General features: G+C 39.2%; 2 protein-coding genes across 3 annotated transcripts in view; both read left to right on the forward strand.

Moving 5' to 3' along the window:
* The first annotated feature begins 1,358 nt into the window (after positions 1-1,358).
* On the forward strand, positions 1,359-2,321 carry LOC131953685 (uncharacterized). The gene has a single exon (XM_059316995.1). It carries the CDS (start codon positions 1,474-1,476, stop codon positions 2,224-2,226), a length of 753 nt encoding a protein of 250 aa, XP_059172978.1. The 5' UTR covers positions 1,359-1,473; the 3' UTR covers positions 2,227-2,321.
* Positions 2,322-6,555: 4,234 nt separating this feature from the next.
* Positions 6,556-23,250, forward strand: part of LOC131953686 (uncharacterized) — a 52,421-nt gene continuing 35,726 nt past the window's right edge. The window contains exon 1 of one of the 2 annotated variants that reach the window (XM_059316996.1): positions 6,556-6,842. In XM_059316996.1, coding sequence (XP_059172979.1) covers positions 6,813-6,842 — 30 coding nt within the window. In that variant the 5' untranslated portion in view covers positions 6,556-6,812. Of the gene's footprint in view, positions 6,843-10,748; positions 11,025-23,250 lie in introns of those variants that run through there. The other variant, XM_059316997.1, reaches the window with a different exon arrangement.

A 23,250-nucleotide genomic window follows, 5' to 3' on the forward strand; every position in this document is an offset into this window, starting at 1 on the left:
TAAAGCAATCAAATTAGTTATAAAAAAGATAGTGTTAACTACCTCACTAATTAAAGACAATTACAGAAATTACATTTGTATACAGCAATATAGTATCTTTTTAACTGAACCCAAAAGTTAAAAAATCCCCCCCCCCCCCCTAAAAAAAATGACGTCACATGCAACATGTTTAAACTACGGAAAAAGCACGACATTAATGGCGTCATCTTCCAATTTTAGAATATGAAGAAATGAACTATTTCATTAAAATTTATTTAGATATACTTTTCAAGATGTACACTATGAAATGTATACAATTTTCTCGACTTAAAATGTATACAATTTTCTCGACTTAAGCTTATACAAATTACTAATGCCACATAAATACCACTGAAAAGCCGGGTTTGTTAAAGAAATTATTTAATTCTCTCTAGTGTGTGCATTTCAGTGGCGTAGGCAAGGGGGGGTTGGGGGGGGGGGAAGTATAGCCCCTCCCATGGACCCCGACTCATATATATATATATAAAGTCATATATATATATATATATATATATATATATATATATATATATATATATATATATATATATATATATATATATATGGCTTTATATATATATATAGGATTATATACGTATGGAAACATTTTTAACCCCTCCCAAGGCCAATTCCTGGCTACGCCACTGGTGCATTTAATATGGTGTTGAGTTGACAAACAATGCACATATATAGATCTATAATGTGGTTTGTTTCTCGAATAGAAATTGGTATCCTATGTTATTTTAAATGTGTCGAATTTTTAGCTATTTAGTCATTTCTTTGCTTTGTCATTAATATCGTTCAACGTGTAGTAAAGCAAATAGCGTTTTGACCAATAACCTTTTTATAAAATATTTTTCTCTCACAAGTATAACATTAAAATATATAGGCCTATAATTCAAGTGTAACGGGTAAAGACGGCTAGCTATTTTAATAAAACAGCTCAATACAAACTTAATAGCACTTTCCTATTGTATAATTATTATTTTTTTCCATATCAATTCCCACTTTAAAACTTGAATTTGACCAAGGGAAAGAACCTAAAGCTATGTACTGAGAATCGTTAAATATAAATAGAATTTAAGATAATTGAATTACAAAATTCAAATGGCAATCAATTTTGCATTTTTAAAAATATATTTATTGTATATGTACGTAATAAAGTAAAAATGTAAAATTTACTTTAAACTTTTTATTTTTTTAATTTTTTATTTTATAATGAAACCTTTAATGAAAATACAATAAAGAAAATTTAAATTAAGAAAAGGCATTTTCAAACGTTATTCGGCCTATGGCAGCAATCCGACCCGCGTTGGTTGTTTTATTTTCTCTAAATAACATTTTCTTAAAATGGCTGCTGTTTTTATCTCGAACAGGGTTGATAAAAATTAATTTCAGGATATTTAGATCTAAATTGATTTAACCATAAATGTGTGGTTAATAGAGAACCACCTAATGTGGAGGTGTAGCATGGCTGTTTCAATGCAACAACCTTTGGTTTTACCTGGTCAATATGATTCTGTTTTTAAAGTTGATGTTATGCTACATGCTCCACTGAGATGTTGTAAAAAGTCTCTGTCAGATGTTAAAGTAGATTTGATGATGCTCAGTTTGCAGCTTGATACTTTATGCAAACAAGATTTGGGACAAAAAAAAGTCTTAAGTATATATGGAAACAAAATCCAGTTGATTGGCAAAAACATTCAGGAGCTACTACATTTGTGCAGTCATTTACCAGCTTTTCTGGTGTTTTCTCAACTGGGATTAGCAGAATTGTTTCCCCATACAGCTGCTTTTTTAAGGCAGTTGAATGTTTTAGATGTGGTCTGCAGTGAATCTTCAATGAATAAGTATTTTAACCAGGTGTCATCTCTCCATCATATTCTCTTTCTATCAAGACAAATACATCATGATGTAGCTAACCAAGTTAGGTTAAAGTATTTGGCACACCAGCTAGCAGCTCTTTATCATGGTATCAACTGTATTTTGTCTCAAGATCAAACATTACACAGACTGAAACAAAATATAGAAGGTAACTTTGAGTCAATAAAAGAGTTCATGGCTGAAGTCTTAAAAGATGAAGAAGTTATGCTAACAAGTGAAATAACAGAATGGGTTCTTGAGCTTACTGACAGTATCACTCAAGTTATTTCTAGGATGCCTAAATCCATTAAAGATGATTTGCTGCCTTTTGCCTTGATTTTGTAATTTAAGCAACAGTTTCCTTTTAGTCATTGTTGGACTCTTTTGAAAAATAAATGTCTCTGTGTCTCCCAAATACTGAATAAAATTGCAAATCAAAATATATTCTCATATATTTTAACTACTACATCAGCTAATAAATTGGCAAATCTTGTTACAACAATTGTCAAAGTATGCAATTTATGCAGGGATGATTAAATACGTCATTGGTATTTTTGCCAAATTATTTAAACAGCCTTTTCTCATTATATCATTAGACTAATTGATCGATAACCATAAAAAAAAAAAAAAAAAAAAAAAAGGTTGTTTTATTTTCTACTTTACATTAATTCATAATTTGTGAATTCGACAGTACCAATGCTGCCACTTAAAATAATTGCTTTAAAACACTAACCCCACCCCCCTTTCCCCCAACCCCGACCCCCCCCCCCCCCCCCCCCGTGAAAGCAGCCTCCTCTTAGTTATTTCTTAGTTACCTCCTGTAAGTTTAAAATCGAACTAAATTATCTGCCCCTAATAGAAACCCGGCTCTACGGCTCTACGGTTTGTAAACATTTAGCGTTGTAAACATTTAGCGTGACCACAGCTGACCAGACAATGTGGGGGTGGGGTGGGGGTGGTAGTGATACTGATAGAGAGAAAGAGACGGGACTGCAAGGAGGCGCTTGCAGCTTGTTTTCTAACGGCTCCCAGAAGAGAATTATATATATAGATAGGTGTTTATACTAATAGTTTAAAAAAAAATAGTTTCGCTGTCTGTCTGTCTATCTATCCATCTATCTGACAAGAACGCTACAGACTCTAGAGCGTTCTTGCTTAGTATAACGAAACATGACGTCACATTGAGCATATAATAGAAAATAGTATCAAGCCGGAGAGTACACACAGTAATATGACGTCATTGATTCTCGAGTAAACATTGAATTAAAAAAAGCCAATTTTGTCTAATCTTAAAAGTGGTTTGCTTGCAGAGTTTCTTTCATGCAATTATTCGGTTAGGGGTGAAGCCCCAGCCTACCTCCCTAAAAAACGTTTAAGCCCCCTTCCCCCTCAAAAGAAATGATGTCATCGATACTCTATAATAAAAACACAGACATTACGGCCTTATTAATGTGTCTAATCTTTAATGTGTTTTGCGTGAAGAGCTTCTCTCATGCATCTCATCGGGTAGGGGTGAAGCCCCACTCCCGGTAGATCGTCTATGCCGACCCCCACCCCCCTCGCCCTCAAATGAATGACGTCATCGAGACTCCATAATAAAAATACTGACATTGCGGCCAAAATTATGTGTCTAATGTTATAAGTGTTTTGCGCGAAGAGTTTCTCTTCTGGTAGGGGCAAAGCCCCTTTACCCCCCCCCCCCCCTCCCAACCCCCCACGGTAGAACGTCTATTCCCCCCCCCCTCCCAAAAAAGACATAATATAATTTATAGAAAACATATATACTTTTACCAGTGTCGTCCTTCCCCGACCCGTCGAAATTTATTCGCCCATGCAAAAATTCAAGTGCCCCCCCCCCCCCCGGGAAAAAAGCCTGAAACGAACACTGCGTGAGTAAAATTTATATCATTTGAAAGTAGGAAACAGGTCTATATTATAGAAGTGGGCTCTACCTTTAGTTTGTATGAGCTACAAATGCGACCAGTGTTTCTTTCAGAGTTATTCCTCCCCAGATGGGGGAGGGGTTCTTGAAATTTTCGGGGGTGAGGGTGGACCAAAATTTTTGGAAAGGGGCGGACACAGGTAAAATATGTTTTCTATAAAAAGTATATTTCGTTGAATGGGACGGTAGGCGTGCATTATAGTGTGTGTGTGTGGAGGGGGGGTGCGACTTAATACGTGTTTGAGATTAGGTGCAGGTTTAGGGATTTGACTTCGACTGTGTTTAGTATCAATGTGCAGTAACTACGTGTAGATCAAGCTTAAATCCGGTTAAAGTGCAGATTCTGGATAAAAATCCGTTTTCAATGACATTTTTTCGTTTCCGGTTAAATTTGAAGTTTAGGTGGTGATTTTCTTTTTGATTTCGAGTTAAAGAAAAAAGACACCAATATCAACCTAGATCATGTTGTATCTCTCCCTCAATGGGCCAATTAATCTCGTGCTTTAAAGGATTAGCCCAGGGGCCGGCAACCTGCGATTCGCGAGCCGCATGCGGCTACTTGATGTCGGATGCGGCTCGCCATGTCAGTTGCGTAGCTAGGATTTTCGGGCCCCTATGCACAAATTATCAATGGGCCCCTTCGTCAGCCGTTGAGCTACAAATGAGTTAAACATGGGCAGTGGAGAACTTGATTACTACCAGTGTTTCATCCAGACTCTTTTCTCGGGGGGAGGGGGGTGGCATTTTCGGGGGGGGGGGGGGGGAGTAGGGCAACTGTTAAAAGATGCCTGAAAGAAACATTGATTGCTACTTACGAGGGAGGAGTTTTAAATAATGTTAATTTCTGTATTTTTTACGTCCTGATTGTGTATTTATAGTGTACTGTATTATTATGTACTGCACCGTAATGTAAAAATTATTGCGTCACAAGGCAAAGGTGCGGTCGACATCAGTCGTGCACCATGACAAGAAATGTTACATGTACTGTCAAAACTGTTAAAATACTAAAAGATTAGGAAGAGAGGGGTGACAGCCCACCGAAAATGCAAAATTGTTGGGGGAGGAGGTGGGGGGAGTTACACCTAAAAAATTTTATACGGAACTGGCGTACCTGTCCGCATTGTTGCAACCTAGTGATACATATTAGGGAGACAGCAGGTTTCTGGGTGATGGTGGTGGTGGTGGGAGGGAGTTTCTCACTCAGTTGAGGTTTTTAGCGATACGTGAAAATGTACGGGTGCCGGATGTCGAATCTCACATTCAAATTTTATAAGCTGATTCACTGCATTGCTTACCATTGTGGTCTTATAAATACGGGGTTGACCCTGTTCGACGCCACCACTTCCCCACATTCAGCGCCCGTGGTGTTATTAATACGAGTGGGCCCAGTACGCCGGTTGTGTTATTAATACGGACGGGTACACTCTCATTTTCCGACAACAACAATCAACAATATCAATAACTTTGAGTATGAAAAATAGAATTAACTTTATTAACAAATACTAATACTAAACACTATTAATACACGTCATTTTCCTATAATGGTTAACCCCCAACTGTCTTCACTGCTGCGTCCTACTTCATCGGTAACATTGTCGCGTCATTCTCACGTCACACTCACGCCACAAATATTTTATTGAACACGCGCACAATACTCTCGCACCAAATCGTCTACCGTCAAGTTCGCACCGTCCTTAGTAACCTCTACCAGTCTAGTCTAATTCTATCTAGATCTATCTACGCCATGACACATAATATACTGTAAAAAAAAACAACGTTAAACAAGATAAAAAACACTAAGAATTGGCGGAGCAGAGCGTATAATTAAGGGTCATCCATGACGTCACGCTTTAGACGATTTTTACCTCCCCCCCTCCCCTCCGTCACACGTCGTCACAAAAAGCCAGACCCCCCCCCCCCCCCTAAAATGACGTCACACCTCAACCTATAACCCCCCTCAAAATTGCAGTTGAATTTTTTTAAACATCGATATTTTTCCAAAATATTGTCTAAACTATTACAGTTTATTAAAACAGTTATCTAAAAAGCGAAATAACGTCTAAAATTCGTTTTCTAACATTGCTTTTTTATAATGCAAAAATGTGACGTCGCAACATCTGAACCCCCCCCCCCCTCCCCCTCATCACACATCGTCACAAAATTACGGACCCCCCCCCTCCCCCTACGAGTGTGACGTCATTTATGGATGACCCCTAACCGTTGCTTGGGTACCAGGCCCAGCTCCACAAGTGTGATGTGGCAGTAGTTCCATGCTCTCCACTACCGAAGTGCACATTTTTATTCGAATATTTTCAATTTTATTTATTTTATTTTATTCAGAAGACATTTTCTTATGTGTCAGTGTGGATTAATTTGACTTGAATTACATGGTTTTTTAGTAATTAGCTTCTAAATTGGGTAGGAATAGTGCAATAGTGCTATATAATTTGATTTTGTTATCCAGGCATTCTAGCAGAGCTAGTTAAATACTTTATTATGTTTTGTGCGAAAAAAAAATAAATTAAAAAAAACTAAAGTAAACAGAAATTGCTTCCTCATTAGTAGCACTGGTCTGTTATTAAATCTATTTCACATTTTGGTGACCATGCCTTTATTAGAGAAAACACTATTTCTTTATTCGTATTATATTTAATAAGCTTATTATTTGTATAAATGTGTTATATAATTGTTTTACAACAAGCTTTTCCTTATCAATGTTGTTTCAGGGGACATAACCGTAAGAAATGGAGACTGGATTAGAATTGTAATAAGAAAACACAGTTCTGTCCCTTTGGACAGCCTTGCCAACATCTAAACACCTTTGCTGGGGGAGACTCGCGTTAGCAACTACAAGAAGCAAACCATGGACCACGTGACCAAATGACCATAGGGCTGGCCAGTGGAGAGAGAGAGAGAGAGAGAGAGAGAGAGACAGAGAGAAAAGATAGCAGGACCGTAACATAATGCAAACAGATTGCAGGAGTATACGATGCTTCAGTGTGTGCGAAATAAGTTGAAGGTAGGACATTTTTTGTGTTATAACATGAAGTAGGATATATTGTACTTTAGTATAAAATATGAGTTGAAGGTAGGACATTTTTTTATAACATGAAGTAGGACATATTGTACTTAAGTGTAAATTATAAGTTGAAGGTAGGACATTTTTTTGTTATAACATGAAGTAGGACATATTGTACTTTACTGTAAAGTATAAGTTGAAGGTAGGACATTTTTTGTTATAACATGAAGTAGGACATATTGTACTTTAGTGTAAAGTATAAGTTGAAGGTAGGACATTTTTTGTTATAACATGAAGTAGGACATATTGTACTTTACTGTAAAGTATAAGTTGAAGGTAGGACATTTTTTGTTATAACATGAAGTAGGACATATTGTACTTTACTGTAAAGTATAAGTTGAAGGTAGGACATTTTATTTTTTTACTTTTGTTACAAAACAAAGTGGACATTACTGTAAAATATATGTTAGCGGTAAGGCATGTTTTTTTTTACTTTTGTTATAACATGAAGTAGAACAATTTGTAATTTCCTGTAAAATATAAGTTGAAGGTAGGACATTTTTACTTTCAATTGGTTAAAAAGTATAGGAGGACATTTTAACTTTTGCTGGCCGTAACTTTTAATACTGTGTCGTACAATACAAGTTGAATTTTGGGCATTTATTTTAACTTAGTTACAAATTATAGGACCACATTTATACTTTGTTGTACGATAAAAATTGAAGGTAGGGGTTTGTTTCTTATTTCCTTTATTTAAAAAAAAAATTAATTTTCTTCCTATGTAAATGTCTAGTCACGCATTAAACACTTAAGTAAATCACGTTTATCAAAAAAACACGCGTTGTAAGCTTTATATTAAACTCACACATCAAACTTGTATCTCTAGTACTAGGCCGGTATTTGCACTTAACTAGAAAAAATCACGACATGAACATACAGAATCTTCTTTAGACCTAGCAATCCATTGGGCAGATTGTACTTAACACATAAAGTAGAGTTCATATATTTCATGAACTCGGCATATGAAGGGTTGGTGTAGTCAGCAATATGCCCAGCCGCCTTAAATTTCTACAACGTAAGTCGGGTATCTGTCAGAGACGTCCTAAAGTCGCAAGTCCGATCCGAGATACGAACTCGAGACGTTCGGGCTAACAGTCAAACGATCTATCATTCGACCACACTGTCCCACAATACATGAATTTGTTTACATGTATGTGTATAATAAACTATCCATATGTACATACCTGGTAATCATGTTATAGCATGGGTAGAGGGAGGGAGGCTGCGGGTTGCACCGCGTGGCACTATTTACAGGATGACAACATGTTGATGGCGTGGTCTAGAGGTAGAGCGCTAGAGCGCTAAACCGAAAGCCTCGAGTTCGAGTCCGGGTTCAAGTCAGTAGAACATCATTGAGCCACCCAGCTAAGACTCAGATTTAAAATGCTGAGGTACTGAAAGAGTAGACCTCCACTTCACCTCTACTCTCTCTCTCTCTCTCTCTCTCTCTCTCTCTCTATATATATATATATATATATATATATATATATATATATATATATATATATATATATATATATATATATATATATATATATATATGGTTCACAAGACAAAAAAATACATCAGTTTTAATTTATTTTAGACACAACACTGAAATATATAGTTGTATTTACACTGGTATGTGCAAGTTACTTCCCATGTATGAATTTGAAATAAGAAGGGAATTAAGCTAATGTTATACGTTAAAAATATTGATTAAATAATTGAGATATGTAAATGTGAATATAAAAAATATTTAAGACGTTTTTTGCAATAATAAAATAATTATTAAGAACAATCTTTTTTATTACACAATAATTTATTATTAATCAAATATTTAACAATAACTATTTAAAATCGAATCACCCAAATTATTAAAAAATATTTAAATGTATATATCTGAAAACCTTCATCAGAATAACAATAGTAAGTTTATCCTTTAGTACTTAAATTTTTGGTTTTATTAAAAATATTAATTAACATCTTATAAGAAGTAAACAACAACAAAAGAACAATCAATTGTAATGTAAATATGCACGCTATAAAATATACGCTACCAATATTACATACATTATGTCTTAAATTTAATACAAATGTATTAAAATAAAACACTGTACGAGTAAGGTATCAGTGTTTCTTCCAGGCACCTCTTCGCCCCCCCACCCCCTAACAAAATGTAATTTATTTAGAAAATAAATACTTTTAACAGTGTCCGCCCCCCCCCCGAAAAATGTCTGAAAGAAACACTAAAGGTTACCAGTTCAGTGGTTAGTAGACCCCAGCGGCAATGTACTCTTGGTTTTGTTCTATACGACAAGAGATATTGTAGGGGAACAGTTGGACATTCATACCTTGTCTAGCCCACCTGAACTGTCTGATGTTATGATATCACATTTGGTTGGATAATGAACCAACCTAAACTATATATATATATATATATATATATATATATATATATATATATATATATATATATATATATATATATATATATATATATATATATATACATATATGTTTAGGTATGAATATAAACTGTCGTCACAAAATATCTACCGAAGATATTGATGGGCACAAAGAGAATATACGTAGAAAATAGTTTAAGTTTTCTTTTAGAATCTGAAGGTCTCCCGGCAATTGAATTCGAATTCAGCTATATTTGTGATCTCGACATATGAAGGGATAGTTGTCAGCACTATGCCCAGCCGTCTTTACTTTCCCTGCCGTGAGTTAGGTACCCATCAGAGCTGGGTGGACTCAGGGAAGTTCTATTGACCTGAATCCGGTTTCGAACTCGCTTAGGCCACCTCGCCTCACCCGTAGAACACAATATACATATATACATAAAAATTACGGACACCATACAAAGATCGTGATATAAAGGAAACAAGGAATTTTAATTCAACCACCTGTATAGAAATCTTGGGCATGTAAGAAACAGGGGGGGGGGGGGAGTTGTGTCTGTATAAAACAGGGGGACAATAAGAACCAGGGCGCTCATGGTGTCAGGAAAATATGGGGGGCGTTGGATACTTCACATTGTTTGATTTGGTGTTTAGCAAATTTAAAAGTGTAATAAATGCATCTTGTGTTGTGGTCGTTACGAAAAAGTCAGCTTACAAATTTCCTGCAATGTTTTAACACACAATATTAGTATATGTGTATCTGTTGCAAGTTTATATGAATATCTCGTGTGCGTTCTTAATGAGTGTACGGTTTATGAATATCGGTTTTCTTGTATTGGTTAGGTAAGGTAGTTGCCAGTTAAATGTGTATTTGTTACGTAGATATCGGATATGTATCTTTACATGAGGCTTTCTGTTATGTACGTATGTTTTGTGTGTATTAAATAGTAGGTTATATCTTTAATCGTTACGTGTGCATGGTGTGCTAACGTTTGTCTGTGTTATACCGCGTTTACACTTGCGACAAGTATAATATACATTTCTAGGAAAAAAAAACTTCGCTATAGGGCCTAAGATAATAGGGGAGCCTACTCACTTATTGCGAAGTTTTTTTTTCTAGAAATGTATAGTATACATGTCGCAAGTGTAAACGCGGTATTACAATGAACTTACGTGGATACCATGTGTATGTGTACCCCTCTAAACACAGAATATGTGTGTGGGTATCCATTATGCTTATATTACTTTAATGACAGCGTGCTCGTGAATTCCACCCCTCCCCACACACACGCCCACTACACCCACACTCACCCCTCCCCAACATCTATGTGTGCTAGCCGCAATGAACGTGTAAAAAAAAAACACGCCCAGGGGAGAGCAGTGCGCATGCTCCGTACAGGAAGTCGAACGTTTCTTCAAGTGCATCCCGAACCTACCTGCAAAACAGCGGCAAGGGGAGGTAACGGCCTGACCAAAGGGCAGAAAACTCTAGGCCGTGTAATATTTTTTTTCCCTCCCCGATTTAAAAAAACAAAATATTTCTCTAATCTGTTTTCTCATTCTTGGATCACGGCGAGTCGGTTGTGTTTTTGTTTTCAACGTGAATGCAACATTTTTCCATTGAAATTTGGTGTTTTATTGCAAGTGTTCGCAACGACGGGTGTTGTAAAACAATCAACGTTACACATGTGTGAAATGTGATGTGTTGTGTGCTTAGGCTTATTCTTTGGAAGATGTAAGTTGTGTTTACTAAAGAAAGACACCGTGTGTTTCTTTTTCATCAGTACATAAAACTAATAATTCTTCTATACAGGTTTACTTGGTAGGTAGTAATCTATATGCGATATGATAACGGTTAAGACAATGAATAAAAATATCAATAAATAAGCGGAACATCAGTATCGTGAGCTAAGTTTTATTTTGTTTAGATTTCATTTCGCTTATTTTCTGTAACTATATAATGCGAACTCAATGTGACACAGTGTTAGTTAAAGCTAACACAATTATTGAGTCCAAGCAAGGCAATGTGTTTTAAAAAAGTGTGATTATGTATGTTTCGTTATACTTCAACTGAGTGTTAAAAAGTAGGTCGAGATTCAGGAAATTAATTAGTGTGTATGGATAATTAAAAGTTACGGTCAGGATTTTAGCTTAAGTAAGGTGTTTGGTTTAATATAGGGATTGTTTCTTATCAATAGTAGACAATCGTATAGTGAGGTACGGCTAACCTAATTGTGACAACTTACAGGTTTAAGATGTTTCAGTATGATAAACTCCGTGGTTTAGTGTATCACATGAAACATAAACCAGTGGTTCAGTATATAACATGTAGCCTAAACCCGGTGGTTCAGTGTATCACATATAGCCTAAACCCCGTGGTTCAATATATCTCATATCACTGATTTGTAATTCAGTATATAATCTGTAGTTTTAATACCGTGGTTCAGTGTTTTACATATAGCCTAAACCCTGTGGTTCAGTGTATTACATATAGCCTAAACCCCGTGGTTCAGTGTGTTGCATATATCATAAACTTGTGTTTCAATGTACAACATGTAGCCTAAACCTCGTGGTTCTGTGTATCACTTGTAGCCTAAACCCCGTGGTTCTGTGTATCACTTGTAGCCTAAACCCCGTGGTTCTGTGTATCACTTGTAGCCTAAACCCCGTGGTTCTGTGTATCACTTGTAGCCTAAACCCCGTGGTTCAGTATATCACTTGTAGCCTAAACCCCATGGTTCTGTGTATCACTTGTAGCCTAAACCCCGTGGTTCTGTGTATCACTTGTAGCCTAAACCCCGTGGTTCAGTATATCACTTGTAGCCTAAACCCCGTGGTTCAGTATATCACTTGTAGCCTAAACCCCGTGGTTCAGTGTATCACATGTAGCCTAAACCTCGTGGTTCAATGTATCACATGTAGCCTAAACCCCGTGGTTCAGTGTATCACATGTAGCCTAAACCCTGTGGTTCAGTGTATCACATATAACCTAAACCCCGTGGAATACAACGTATCACACACAGGGTGTGTCCCACAGTGTGTTGTTAGTGCACAACACGCTACGTGCACACACAAGGGCGAGTAGTTGAGGATAAATGAAAGCTCTTGTTTCACTAATCTGTGCACACCATGCTGTACACTTTTAGATGATTAATTAATTGATTCAGCATGCTTTACTAATTAGCAACGAGAGGCCGATCATAAGCCGTATCGTAATTTCAAAACAATGTTTTAGAAGGTATACAGTGATCATGTATCATCCTAAAGTACAATAATGAGTTTTAATTAAAAGTGTGTACATGAGGTTTTTGCCCTAGCATTAAATGGTAATGTTAAGTATCAAAGCTAGAATATAGGATATGGCAATTTGTACGATTGAGGCTGTTGTGCTTATATTTAATGAAGTGAGTCATGTCATTGATAATACCAATTATTATTTGCAGTAGCGTAGCGAGGGGGGGGCGGGGGGGGGGGACATATGTCCTCGGGCGCCGACCTTAGGGGGCGCCAAAATGGGTTGGAAAAAAAATTGAAAGGTTGAGGGGGGTGCAAATCGAAAGTTTGAGGGGGGTGTGCAAATCGAAAACTCGAGGGGGGGGGTGCAAATCAAAAGTTTGAGGGGGGAGGGGTGCAAATCGAAAACTCGAGGGGGGGTGCAAATCGAAAAGTTTGTTCCCGGGCGCCGGGAAGGGTCGCTACGCCTCTGATTATTTGTTACGTGTTTTCTACTTGCACCTTGATATTCCTGTTTAGGCAACTTTATTGTTGGGCCGTTATTAGACTCTGGTTTAAAACATACAATTTAATTAATCGGTGGTATTCCTATGCGCATTAATTTTTTTTATGGTAAAGTTTTCTTTTAAAGGGATGTATTTTTACTTGTATGTTTACTTGTTTGTATGAAGCGATAATTATGGTCAGCACTATGCTCAGCCACCTTTACTTTCCTTAACCTGAGTTAGGTACCCATTAGAGCTGGGTGGACTCTAGGACATTTAATGGACTAAACCCGGATTCGAATTCAAAGTATTCGGGTTTGGTTTGCCGTCATATACACATTAGTTAGTGTGGTTTTTTTAAAACGAAAGCGATATCTTTGTTTCATCAGTCGTCAAGGAAATATAAACAGCTTACGTGTTTTAAAATTTGTATGTGATTTAAATTGTTCAAGACTCATTAATGTAAGTTTAACATGAGTACATTCGGCGCTGATTTATTTTTAACCTGCTTTGGTTTAGCTTGTTAATCAAATCAAATATCCACATATGTAAAGCAGAAAAAAACCTTACCATCATTCGTAAATCGATTTTACTTTCCGTGTTTCTATCAATAATAAGCGCTACAACTTATCCCTATCGCCATTGACGAGTTTGGGTCCACCGTCACCACTGCCCTGACAACTACCAATGCATTTACTCACATCCTGATTAAATACCCCGATTAAATTGTTATCCTTGTTGTTAAAAATAGTTTGAAAAGAGATTATAACTCATTTTAAGACGTTTAAGGTTTAATGCCTTAATTTAAGTACTCGAAGAAGGATCTCGTGAGTAAAACTTAACGCGATGTTTCGCTAAGATATAAGATAAAGTTGGTATCGATAATATAAAATGGAATGAGTATTCCTTCAGAGGTATCTATAATATAAAAACAGCCCACTTAGCCGTATCGAATACATTAAGATATTAATTCTTTTGTCATAACTACGCACTGAGGATGAAATGGCTGGAAATCTAAAAGTTGGCTTTAAAAAATTCGAATATGGTCAGATATAAAAAAAAAATGGCGGACATCACAAAGCTTAACCAATCAGAAATAGGTTGACTTATGGACGACTAGCTGTCTCAGGCTAAGCTCATCCTACATAATAAAATTCATGAGCTTAGGGGGTCGTCCATAAATGAGGGACTGTTGTATTTTTTTTTAAATAATGTTAAGAGCTGAAATTCAACCGTCATTTTGCTGTTTTTATAAATTGTATCAGAAACTGATTAATATACACTACATTGACTAATCTCAGTCTATATGTGTGAAAGAATTTTTAAAAAAAAATAAATTGTAATTTTGAGGGGTTGGGTAGGCTGAGGTGTGACGTCACATGACAGGGGGGTTGGGGCTGGCTTCTTGTGACGTTGTGTGATGGTGATGAGGGGGATGAGGTAAAAAAAATCTTCCGAAAAAGTGTGACGTTATTTGTAGATAACCCTATACACCTAACCATAATCCTGTAACTTAGTTTCTAAGATTTATAAGCTTAAATAATATTTCCTAAACTAACACAATACAGTTTTTTGTCTGCTTGTCTTGTGTGCCAAATTGTATTCAATTTTCTAATTTAAACTAGGAACATACATAAATATAAATCTCCACCAAGTTATTTTGGTAATCTCGTGTTGCTAAATTTAGCCTGACTTGAAACAGACTGATGACGCAGATTTGTTTATCAGCGAGCTCATTTCACGAAACCTGGAAGGGAAAAAAACGAAGACATTTTAATCGTACCTCATTTAGAGCAGTTTTTTTTTAACGGTGCTTTGTTTATAAGAAAACGCTAAGTGAGATTAAAATTAGACGTAATCCGTTTTAATTTAAGTAGGGAAGTTCTAATCTTGCCTAATTAAGACGCAGATTTAATTTTGTTTACTTTAATTAAAAAATGTGCGGCGTTTATTTACTTTAAAATCACCCAGATTATTTAATGTAATAATCTTGGATTAAGTTTCGTCAACAAATAAAGTGTTTAGCCAATTTTAATCCACACACCCCCCCCCCCCCGCTCTACATCCTCATACGTAGTTTACAAAGAGCCAAACTTCCCCCCCCCCCACCTACCCGCTCAAATATGACGTCACAAATTTTATCACACACTCACCTGAATGTTATCCTAACCACATGGTACCCATCAATTTTTGTTGAAAAAAAAAAGATTTTGTTGAATAAAACATAACGATTCAACATTCTCATTTAGTAGACTCGTTAACTCCATGTAGCGCATCAAGATTGACTGACCCCCCCCCCCCCCCCACCCCACCCACCCCAAACCCCGTACATCCTCGCTTTATGATGTGTTAGTCAGTTTTAGACATAACAAAAAAGGTTTACTGTGTACTGAAGAGTTAAGAGTATATTCCGAGTTGTGGTTCTTCATCAGTTTGATTTCTCGAGCAGTTTGAAAAGACCGCGTATGACGTTATGTTTATCCTATATATGTTAGGCGCTTAGGCAAACATACAATTTTATTTAGGCCTATATATCACGCTATCAACTTTCGCCTACCCCCACCGCAGGTATTAGCAACACCACAGGTGAGATTTTGTGGATAGTATCCGTTACTATAGCAACCTATTCGGAAAAGAATAATGCGCGCGTAGCGGATATAAATGGCAGCGGTGATGTGGTGGGGGCTGACTAACAGTGTTTCTACCAGACTTTTTTCTCCGGGGGGGGGCACTTTTCGGAGGGGGGGGGGGGCGGTCTACATTTTCCAAAGGGGGGGGGAGCGGACACTAGTTAAGTATATGTTTACTCTATAAATTCCATCTCGTTCGGAGGGGGGGTAGCACCCCCAAAGAGATGCCCGGAAAAAACTTTGCTGGTTAACCTACCGCGGGGGGGGGGGGGGGGTTCTAGGGGGGGTTCTACAAATTTCAAGTGTGTATATATGTCTTTTTCATTAACAAAATATTAATAGTTATTACGTTAGTACAGATGTCTTTTACATTAAGAAAATATGAATAAATATTGCGTTAGGGTAGTTCAGAGTAGTCAAAAGCTCCCCATATAATTCTCCCATCCCCCTCTTCGCCCCACCCCCACACACAGTCAAACTCAATGAGACCCCCCCACACACACACACACACGCACCCTCAGCCCCCCACCCACACCTTGTTTGTGGATAGACTAAGCTATACATACAGACTATTTCAAATACAAATTCTATTTCATGAGCTTTTTAACAAAGTTAACATCAGTAGAGATAAATGTAATAGAATAAATTCAAGTAATGCAATATATTTAGTGAGTTACCGAACTATCATTGTACGCAAGCTCAACCTGCATTTGTTTAATGTCGTCATCAGGTACAGCAAAGGGATGCTACTCGTGTCTTATTATTTCCTCAAGAGAACGTATTACCGCGTCGGAATGGTTTCCCTTAGTTCAATTGATGTCGTTTTTATTCCGTCTACTTTGTGAACTTATGTAAGGTTTACGATCAGTTTCTGGAAGATTCTAGAATCAGAATTTGCGAGATAGAGAGTGAAACGATAACAAGGTTTCAGTATAAAAATAGCAATCAATTAATTAACTTGGAACGTAGATCTATAGACGTTAAAAACAAACAGTCTCCTTTGCAAACAATAAACGTTGTATTGTGATAATGATTTAAAACAAACACAAAATAGAAAACAATACTGTCTTGTAGTTTGTATTTGGATGGACAAATGAAATAGAAGCAATTCCAAAAAAGAAAAGCAGGCTGAAATCTGAATGAATGGGCCATCTGCCGCATAACACATTAACACGTAATACTAAATTGTGTTGAATGAAATCCCATCCAACGTTATAATTAAGAACGAAGAAGAAGCACTCAACATTGTTTTAAACTCTGCACATTTTCTTGCTCCAAATTCGCTCACACAGTCTCATAAACACTCCATTTTTTATCAGTAGAAACCTCAGTGCATGACCCTTGACCTTCGCATCTTTTTTAAACTGATACCCCAAGCCTGCAGCTTAATCAACTCAGCACCTGCGTTTAATTTTTTTTAATTATAAATATTATCTTGGCATCACCCTAAATAAACATTCGCGAGACACGCCGCCATTTTTATTTTCATCCTCCCACCGGAAGGACGCCACATTTTCATCTCGAAAATAGACGCCATCTTTCTTGAACTAGAAGCTACCTAATCCTATCTCGTCATGTTAGAGAACTCTCCCACCACCAAAGAAAACTTATCGGCCTTGACCACGAGAGGCTGAAAATAAAATTCCGGCCGGACATTTTTATTTATTTTATATGTAGAGGTGCCCAACATGCCATGGTCTAAAATAGCAGCGGTCTGATTGCAGTGCTAGCCAGAAATATACAGCACAAGATACGGAAATGTCACCGGAATTCAGAACGCGTCGTAATCTGAAATATACGTAGAGGGGCCTGGTTTTACCTTGAGAAAATACTGGTTGTGACTTAAGTTAGGGTGGGATTTGAGAACAGTGGGTGTAGGTGGGTGTGGGTGTGGGTGTGGGTGTGGGTGTGGGTGTAGGTGTAGGTGTAGGTGTAGGTGTAGGTGTAGGTGTAGGTGTAGGTGTAGGTGTAGGTGTAGGTGTAGGTGTAGGTGTAGGTGTAGGTGTAGGTGTAGGTGTAGGTGTAGGTGTAGGTGTAGGTGTAGGTGTAGGTGTAGGTGTAGGTGTAGGTGTAGGTGTAGGTGTAGGTGTAGGTGTAGGTGTAGGTGTAGGTGAAGTTGTAGGTGTAGGTGTAGGTGTAGGTGTAGGTGTAGGTGTAGGGGTAGCTGTTGGTGTGGGTGTGGGTGTGGGTGTGGGTGTGGGTGTGGGTGTGGGTGTAGGTGTAGGTGTAGGTGTAGGTGTAGGTGTAGGTGTAGGTGTAGGTGTAGGTGTAGGTGTAGGTGTAGGTGTAGGTGTAGGTGTAGGTGTAGGTGTAGGTGTAGGTGTAGGTGTAGGTGTAGGTGTAGGTGTAGCTGTGGGTGTGGGTGTGGGTGTGGGTGTGGGTGTAGGTGTAGGTGTAGGTGTAGGTGTAGGTGTAGGTGTAGGTGTAGGTGTAGGTGTAGGTGTAGGTGTAGGTGTAGGTGTAGGTGTAGGTGTAGGTGTAGGTGTAGGTGTAGGTGTAGGTGTAGGTGTAGGTGTAGGTGTAGGTGTAGGTGTAGGTGTAGGTGTAGGTGTAGGTGTAGGTGTAGGTGTAGGTGTAGCTGTAGCTGTGGGTGTGGGTGTGGGTGTGGGTGTGGGTGTAGGTGTAGGTGTAGGTGTAGGTGTAGGTGTAGGTGTAGGTGTAGGTGTAGGTGTAGGTGTAGGTGTAGGTGTAGGTGTAGGTGTAGGTGTAGGGGTAGCTGTTGGTGTGGGTGTGGGTGTTGGTGTGGGTGGAGGTGGAGGTGTAGGTGTAGGTGTAGGTGTAGGTGTAGGTGTAGGTGTAGGTGTAGGTGTAGGTGTAGGTGTAGGTGTAGGTGTAGGTGTAGGTGTAGGTGTAGGTGTAGGTGTAGGTGTAGGTGTAGGTGTAGGTGTAGGTGTAGGTGTAGGTGTAGGTGTAGGTGTGGATGTGGGTGTGGGTGTGGGTGTGGGTGTGGGTGTAGGTGTAGGTGTAGTTGTTGGTCTAGGTCTAGGTGTTGGTGAAAGGTGTAGATGTAGGCGGAGGTGTGGGTGTAGGCTTAGGCTTAGACGTATGTGTAGGTATATGTGTAAGCGTAAGTGCTGGTGAAGTGTCAGTGTAGGCATATGTGTATTCAGTGTTTTTTGTCTAGCTTTAGGTTATTAGCTAGTTTAGGTTCAGTTTCAGGCTCATACCCAGAATAGGGCTGAGTTCTGTAAAGTATCAAATTGCACTTGATGTTTTTAAGTATAGAGGATGAACTTCTCTGCTCCATTGCCCCCAGCATCTGTCAATTAATTAACTGATGAAGCCTGCACACCGTAACGGGGTTTTAACCTACCTGTAGTTCTAGCACCTACAACATGCCTGGTCCCAACATCCTCAAAAATCAGGCACCACTACCGTGACCAGCCTGCTCACCTGGCACTCTGGAAACGGTGTATGACTAATAACGGAAATGACTAACGCTCCGAGTGTGTTTTTTTTTAAACTTCTAAAACTCTGCGATAAGCATACGGTTGATGCGTAGTTGGGGGCTGAGACTTATGTTAATTGCTTGTATACCTTCAACTTTCTTTCATGGCAGACCAAAGACATTTTGTGAAAATATGTAAAAAAAAAAAAAAAAAAAAACTCTTTATTGGCAGACAACATTACTGAAATTATACCTACAAAAGGCTTTTAACTAGCACTTTGTTTTTTCTTCGTTCACAATGGTAAAGTTTTTCCCAACATAATTAAGTATCATGTGTCAACACATTTATAAAGCCTGCTTTTCTTTCTAGATTTGCTTCCACAGCCGTTGTCCATCCAAGATTAAACTAAAAGGCAGCTGTTGTTTGATTTGGTTGATTTATCACTTATATGAGTGACTGTCGTCAGTTATCGGGCCTCATATGCCCGGGGGGTTGAAGTCCAGACAGAGGCGACCCTTCCCGGCGCCCGAGGACAAAATCTCGATTTGCACCCCCCCCCCCTCAAACTTTTCATTTGCACCCCCCTCTCAAACTTTCAATTTGGCGCCCCCCCCCCTCTAAGGTCGGCGCCCGCGGACATATGTCTCCCCCCACCCGCCCCCCCCCCCCCTCCCCTCGCTACGCCTCTGAGTCCAGACGTCCGAATTAGCTTCTACTTCGGGCTCAACCTCCCCCTACTGATCCAGTTTGTCTCTTTAAGCCCATCGTCGCATCTTCGAAAACATAAAACTAAACAAAATCATCATTTTCAAACGTACGATAATCACCAAATCTGACTTTGATGAAAAATTATTCAAGTCTACGGCCATTTACCACTGTTAAACCAGGCATCTCGACAAACTTGGGAAATGTTTTTCCTAAACTCCAAACAAAACTACTATATTTATCTCCCTTTAAACAAAGTTTTTAATTTCTGCGTTTCTATTTTGGTCGCCGGTCTGCGCGCGCTATCAGCCCCACTTGTCAACTTCAGAGATAATTACGCCGCTATATCCCAGAGTTCCTATACCGCTATATCCCAGCGGCCGCTATATCCCAGAGTTCCTGTGTTGCTATATCCCAGCGGCCGTTATATCCCAGTTCCTGTACCGCTATATCCCAGAGTTCCTGTACCGCTATATCCCGGTTCCTGTACCGCTATATCCCAGAGTTCCTGTACCGCTATATCCCAGCGGCCGCTATATCCCAGAGTTCCTGTGTTGCTATATCCCAGCGGCCGTTATATCCCAGTTCCTGTACCGCTATATCCCAGAGTTCCTGTACCGCTATATCCCGGTGCGTGTACCGCTATATCCCAGCGTTCCTGTACTGCTATATCCCAGCGGCCGCTATATCCCAGTTCCTGTACCGCTATATCCCAGAGTTCCTGTACCGCTATATCCCAGCGCCCGCTATATCCCAGAGTTCCTGTACCACTATATCCCAGCGGCCGCTATATCCCAGAGTTCCTGTACTTCTATATCCCAGAGTTTCTGTACCGCTATATCCCAGTTCCTGTACCGCTATATCCCAGTTCCTGTACCGCTATATCCCAGTTCCTGTACTTCTATATCTCAGCGGCCGCTATATCCCAGTTCCTGTACTTCTATATCTCAGCGGCCGCTATATCCCAGTTCCTGTACTTCTATATCTCAGCGGCCGCTATATCCCAGTTCCTGTACTGCTATAATCCCAGTTCCTGTACCGCTATATCACAGAGTTCCTGTACCGCTATATCCCAGCGGCCGCTATATCCCAGTTCCTGTACTGCTATATCCCAGCGGCCGCTATATCCCAGTTCCTGTACCGCTATATCCCAGAGTTCCTGTACCGCTATATCCCAGTTCCTGTACTTCTATATCTCAGCGGCCGCTATATCCCAGTTCCTGTACTGCTATAATCCCAGTTCCTGTACCGCTATATCCCAGAGTTCCTGTACCGCTATATCCCAGAGTTCCTGTACCGCTATATCCCAGAGTTCCTGTACCGCTATATCCCAGAGTTCCTGTACCGCTATATCCCAGAGTTCCTTTATCGCTATATCCCAGAGTTCCTGTACCGCTATATCCCAGAGTTCCTGTACCGCTATATCCCAGAGTTCCTGTACCGCTATATCCCAGCGGCCGCTATATCCCAGTTCCTGTACTGCTATATCCCAGAGTTCCTGTACCGCTATATCCCAGAGTTCTTATACTGTTATATCCCAGAGTTCTTGCACTGCTATATCCCAGAGTTCTTACACTGCTATATCCCAGAGTTCCTGTACTGTTATATCCCAGACTTTCAGTACTGCTATATTCCAGTGTTCATCTACTGCTATATCAATTCCTGTACTGTTATGTCCCAGTTCCTGTACCGCTAAAATCACAGAGTTCTGTACTGCTATATCCCAGCGGCCATTATATCCCAGCCTTCATTCGCCTCTATATTCCAGAGTACATGTACTTCTATATCCCAGAGCTACTGTACCGCTTTATCCCAGCGTTCATCTACTGCTATACCAGTTACTGTGCTGCTATATCCCAGAGTTCCTGTGCTGCTATATCCTAGTGATGACCACACTATCCCTTCCTAAGCCGACGTCTCTGAAATAGATTAACTCTGCTTCATCTGCCCCATGTATCTTGTGCACCAACTGGAAAATATGGTGATTCTCATTTATACCAAAACTTGACTCGGACTCATACCCAAAGCCTTTAACATAGATCCCAAACTCTACTGCCCTACCACAATCAAATAAAATATTATTTTCCAAAACACACGAGTATATACACAACATTCACCCCCCCTTCCCCACAACCCCCATTCACACCCTCCCCCCCCCCCCCCCCCCCCCACCGGTAGGGCTCTAATAGTTTCTCCGTGTCATCTTTTGTTGAGCAGATGCCAGTTCTCTTCTCCTACCGTACTCACGCTCTAACTGAAGCCTCAAACGGCACGTGCTCTTTAACCTGGTTCTGTGAACCCTGACCCCGTTTGGTGAACCCTGACCTCGTCCTAATTAAAAACTGGAATCTTCAGAGAGGTGCTGAACCCCAACGGCTTTTAAGATTCCGGTGTTGGAATAAGTTGAAAGGGGCTATTCTCAAAACTTTTCTTCGTCAAATGTGTGGGTAGTCGTTTTATGTTTTCACTTCAAAACTTGTGGTTTTGATTTAAATATGAGTACATTTACATCTCAGAGGAAACGTGTGTGATGGGCCATTTTACTCACACTATAATTATCATTCTATCATCATAAAAATGCCAGGAAACCCACCACCCAATATACGAAGCGGAATTTAAATTTCGGAATAACTGTCTTTACCACTTATTCTTTCTCATCAGCTATGTTTCTTGTAAATACATACGAACCTAAACATACACATACTTATATGTGTGGATTATATATATATATATATATATATATATATATATATATATATATATATATATATATATATATATATATATATATATATATATATATATATTTATATATATATATAGGTATTTATATATATATTTATATATTTATATATATAGAGAGAGAGAGAGACAGAGAGAGAGATTAATAAAGAGAGATAGAGATAGATAGAGACAGCGAGATACCTAGCCTCGACCACATCATTCAAATCCCCCCTATCATCCTCTTACATCATCTCCCAATTATCATCGCCCCTCGTACCCCCTCCCCCCCCCCCCTCCACCCCCCACCCCGTACATAAACCACCACGAGAGATCATAAGTCACCTGCTTTGAAGTGCCCCTGTGACTGGCAGAGTTACCAGCCGTGAAAACATCTCCCCTCCCGTCCGTCCGTATGTTGGTGTACCCTGGTCCCCGTGCTGGTGGTACCTCGGGTGTTGCCGTCTGCAGCAGGATACACCATCCGGGGTCTGGCACCGCAGGATTCAAACAGGATTGTGACCGTGTGGTTATCTAACGTGAGGAGAGGAAAAAAAAAACGGATGCGTTTGTTCTAAATTTTTCGCTTTGTTGAAAAGTAGGTCAAACATATGACGTAATCAGAACGCGGGGGAATGTATTTCTATTATTTTCAGTTGGTGTTTGTGCTTTTATGTGTGTGTGTGTGAGACAGAGAGAGAGAGTGGTGAGTGTGTGTGTATTTGTGTGTGTGTGTTTCTGTGTGTGTGTGTCCGTGCGTGCGTTCGTGTGTGTGTGTTAGCGCGTGAATAAGTGAG

This window comes from Physella acuta, unplaced genomic scaffold, assembly GCF_028476545.2.
Source record: "Physella acuta isolate Inbredline_101_S28 unplaced genomic scaffold, ASM2847654v3 ptg000938l, whole genome shotgun sequence".
Taxonomy (NCBI): Eukaryota; Metazoa; Mollusca; class Gastropoda; family Physidae; genus Physella; species Physella acuta.

Coding starts and splice junctions, on each gene's coding strand:
- LOC131953685 (XM_059316995.1), top strand. CDS start 1,474: ATGTGGAGGTGTAGCATGGCTGTTTCAATGCAACAACCTTTGGTTTTA.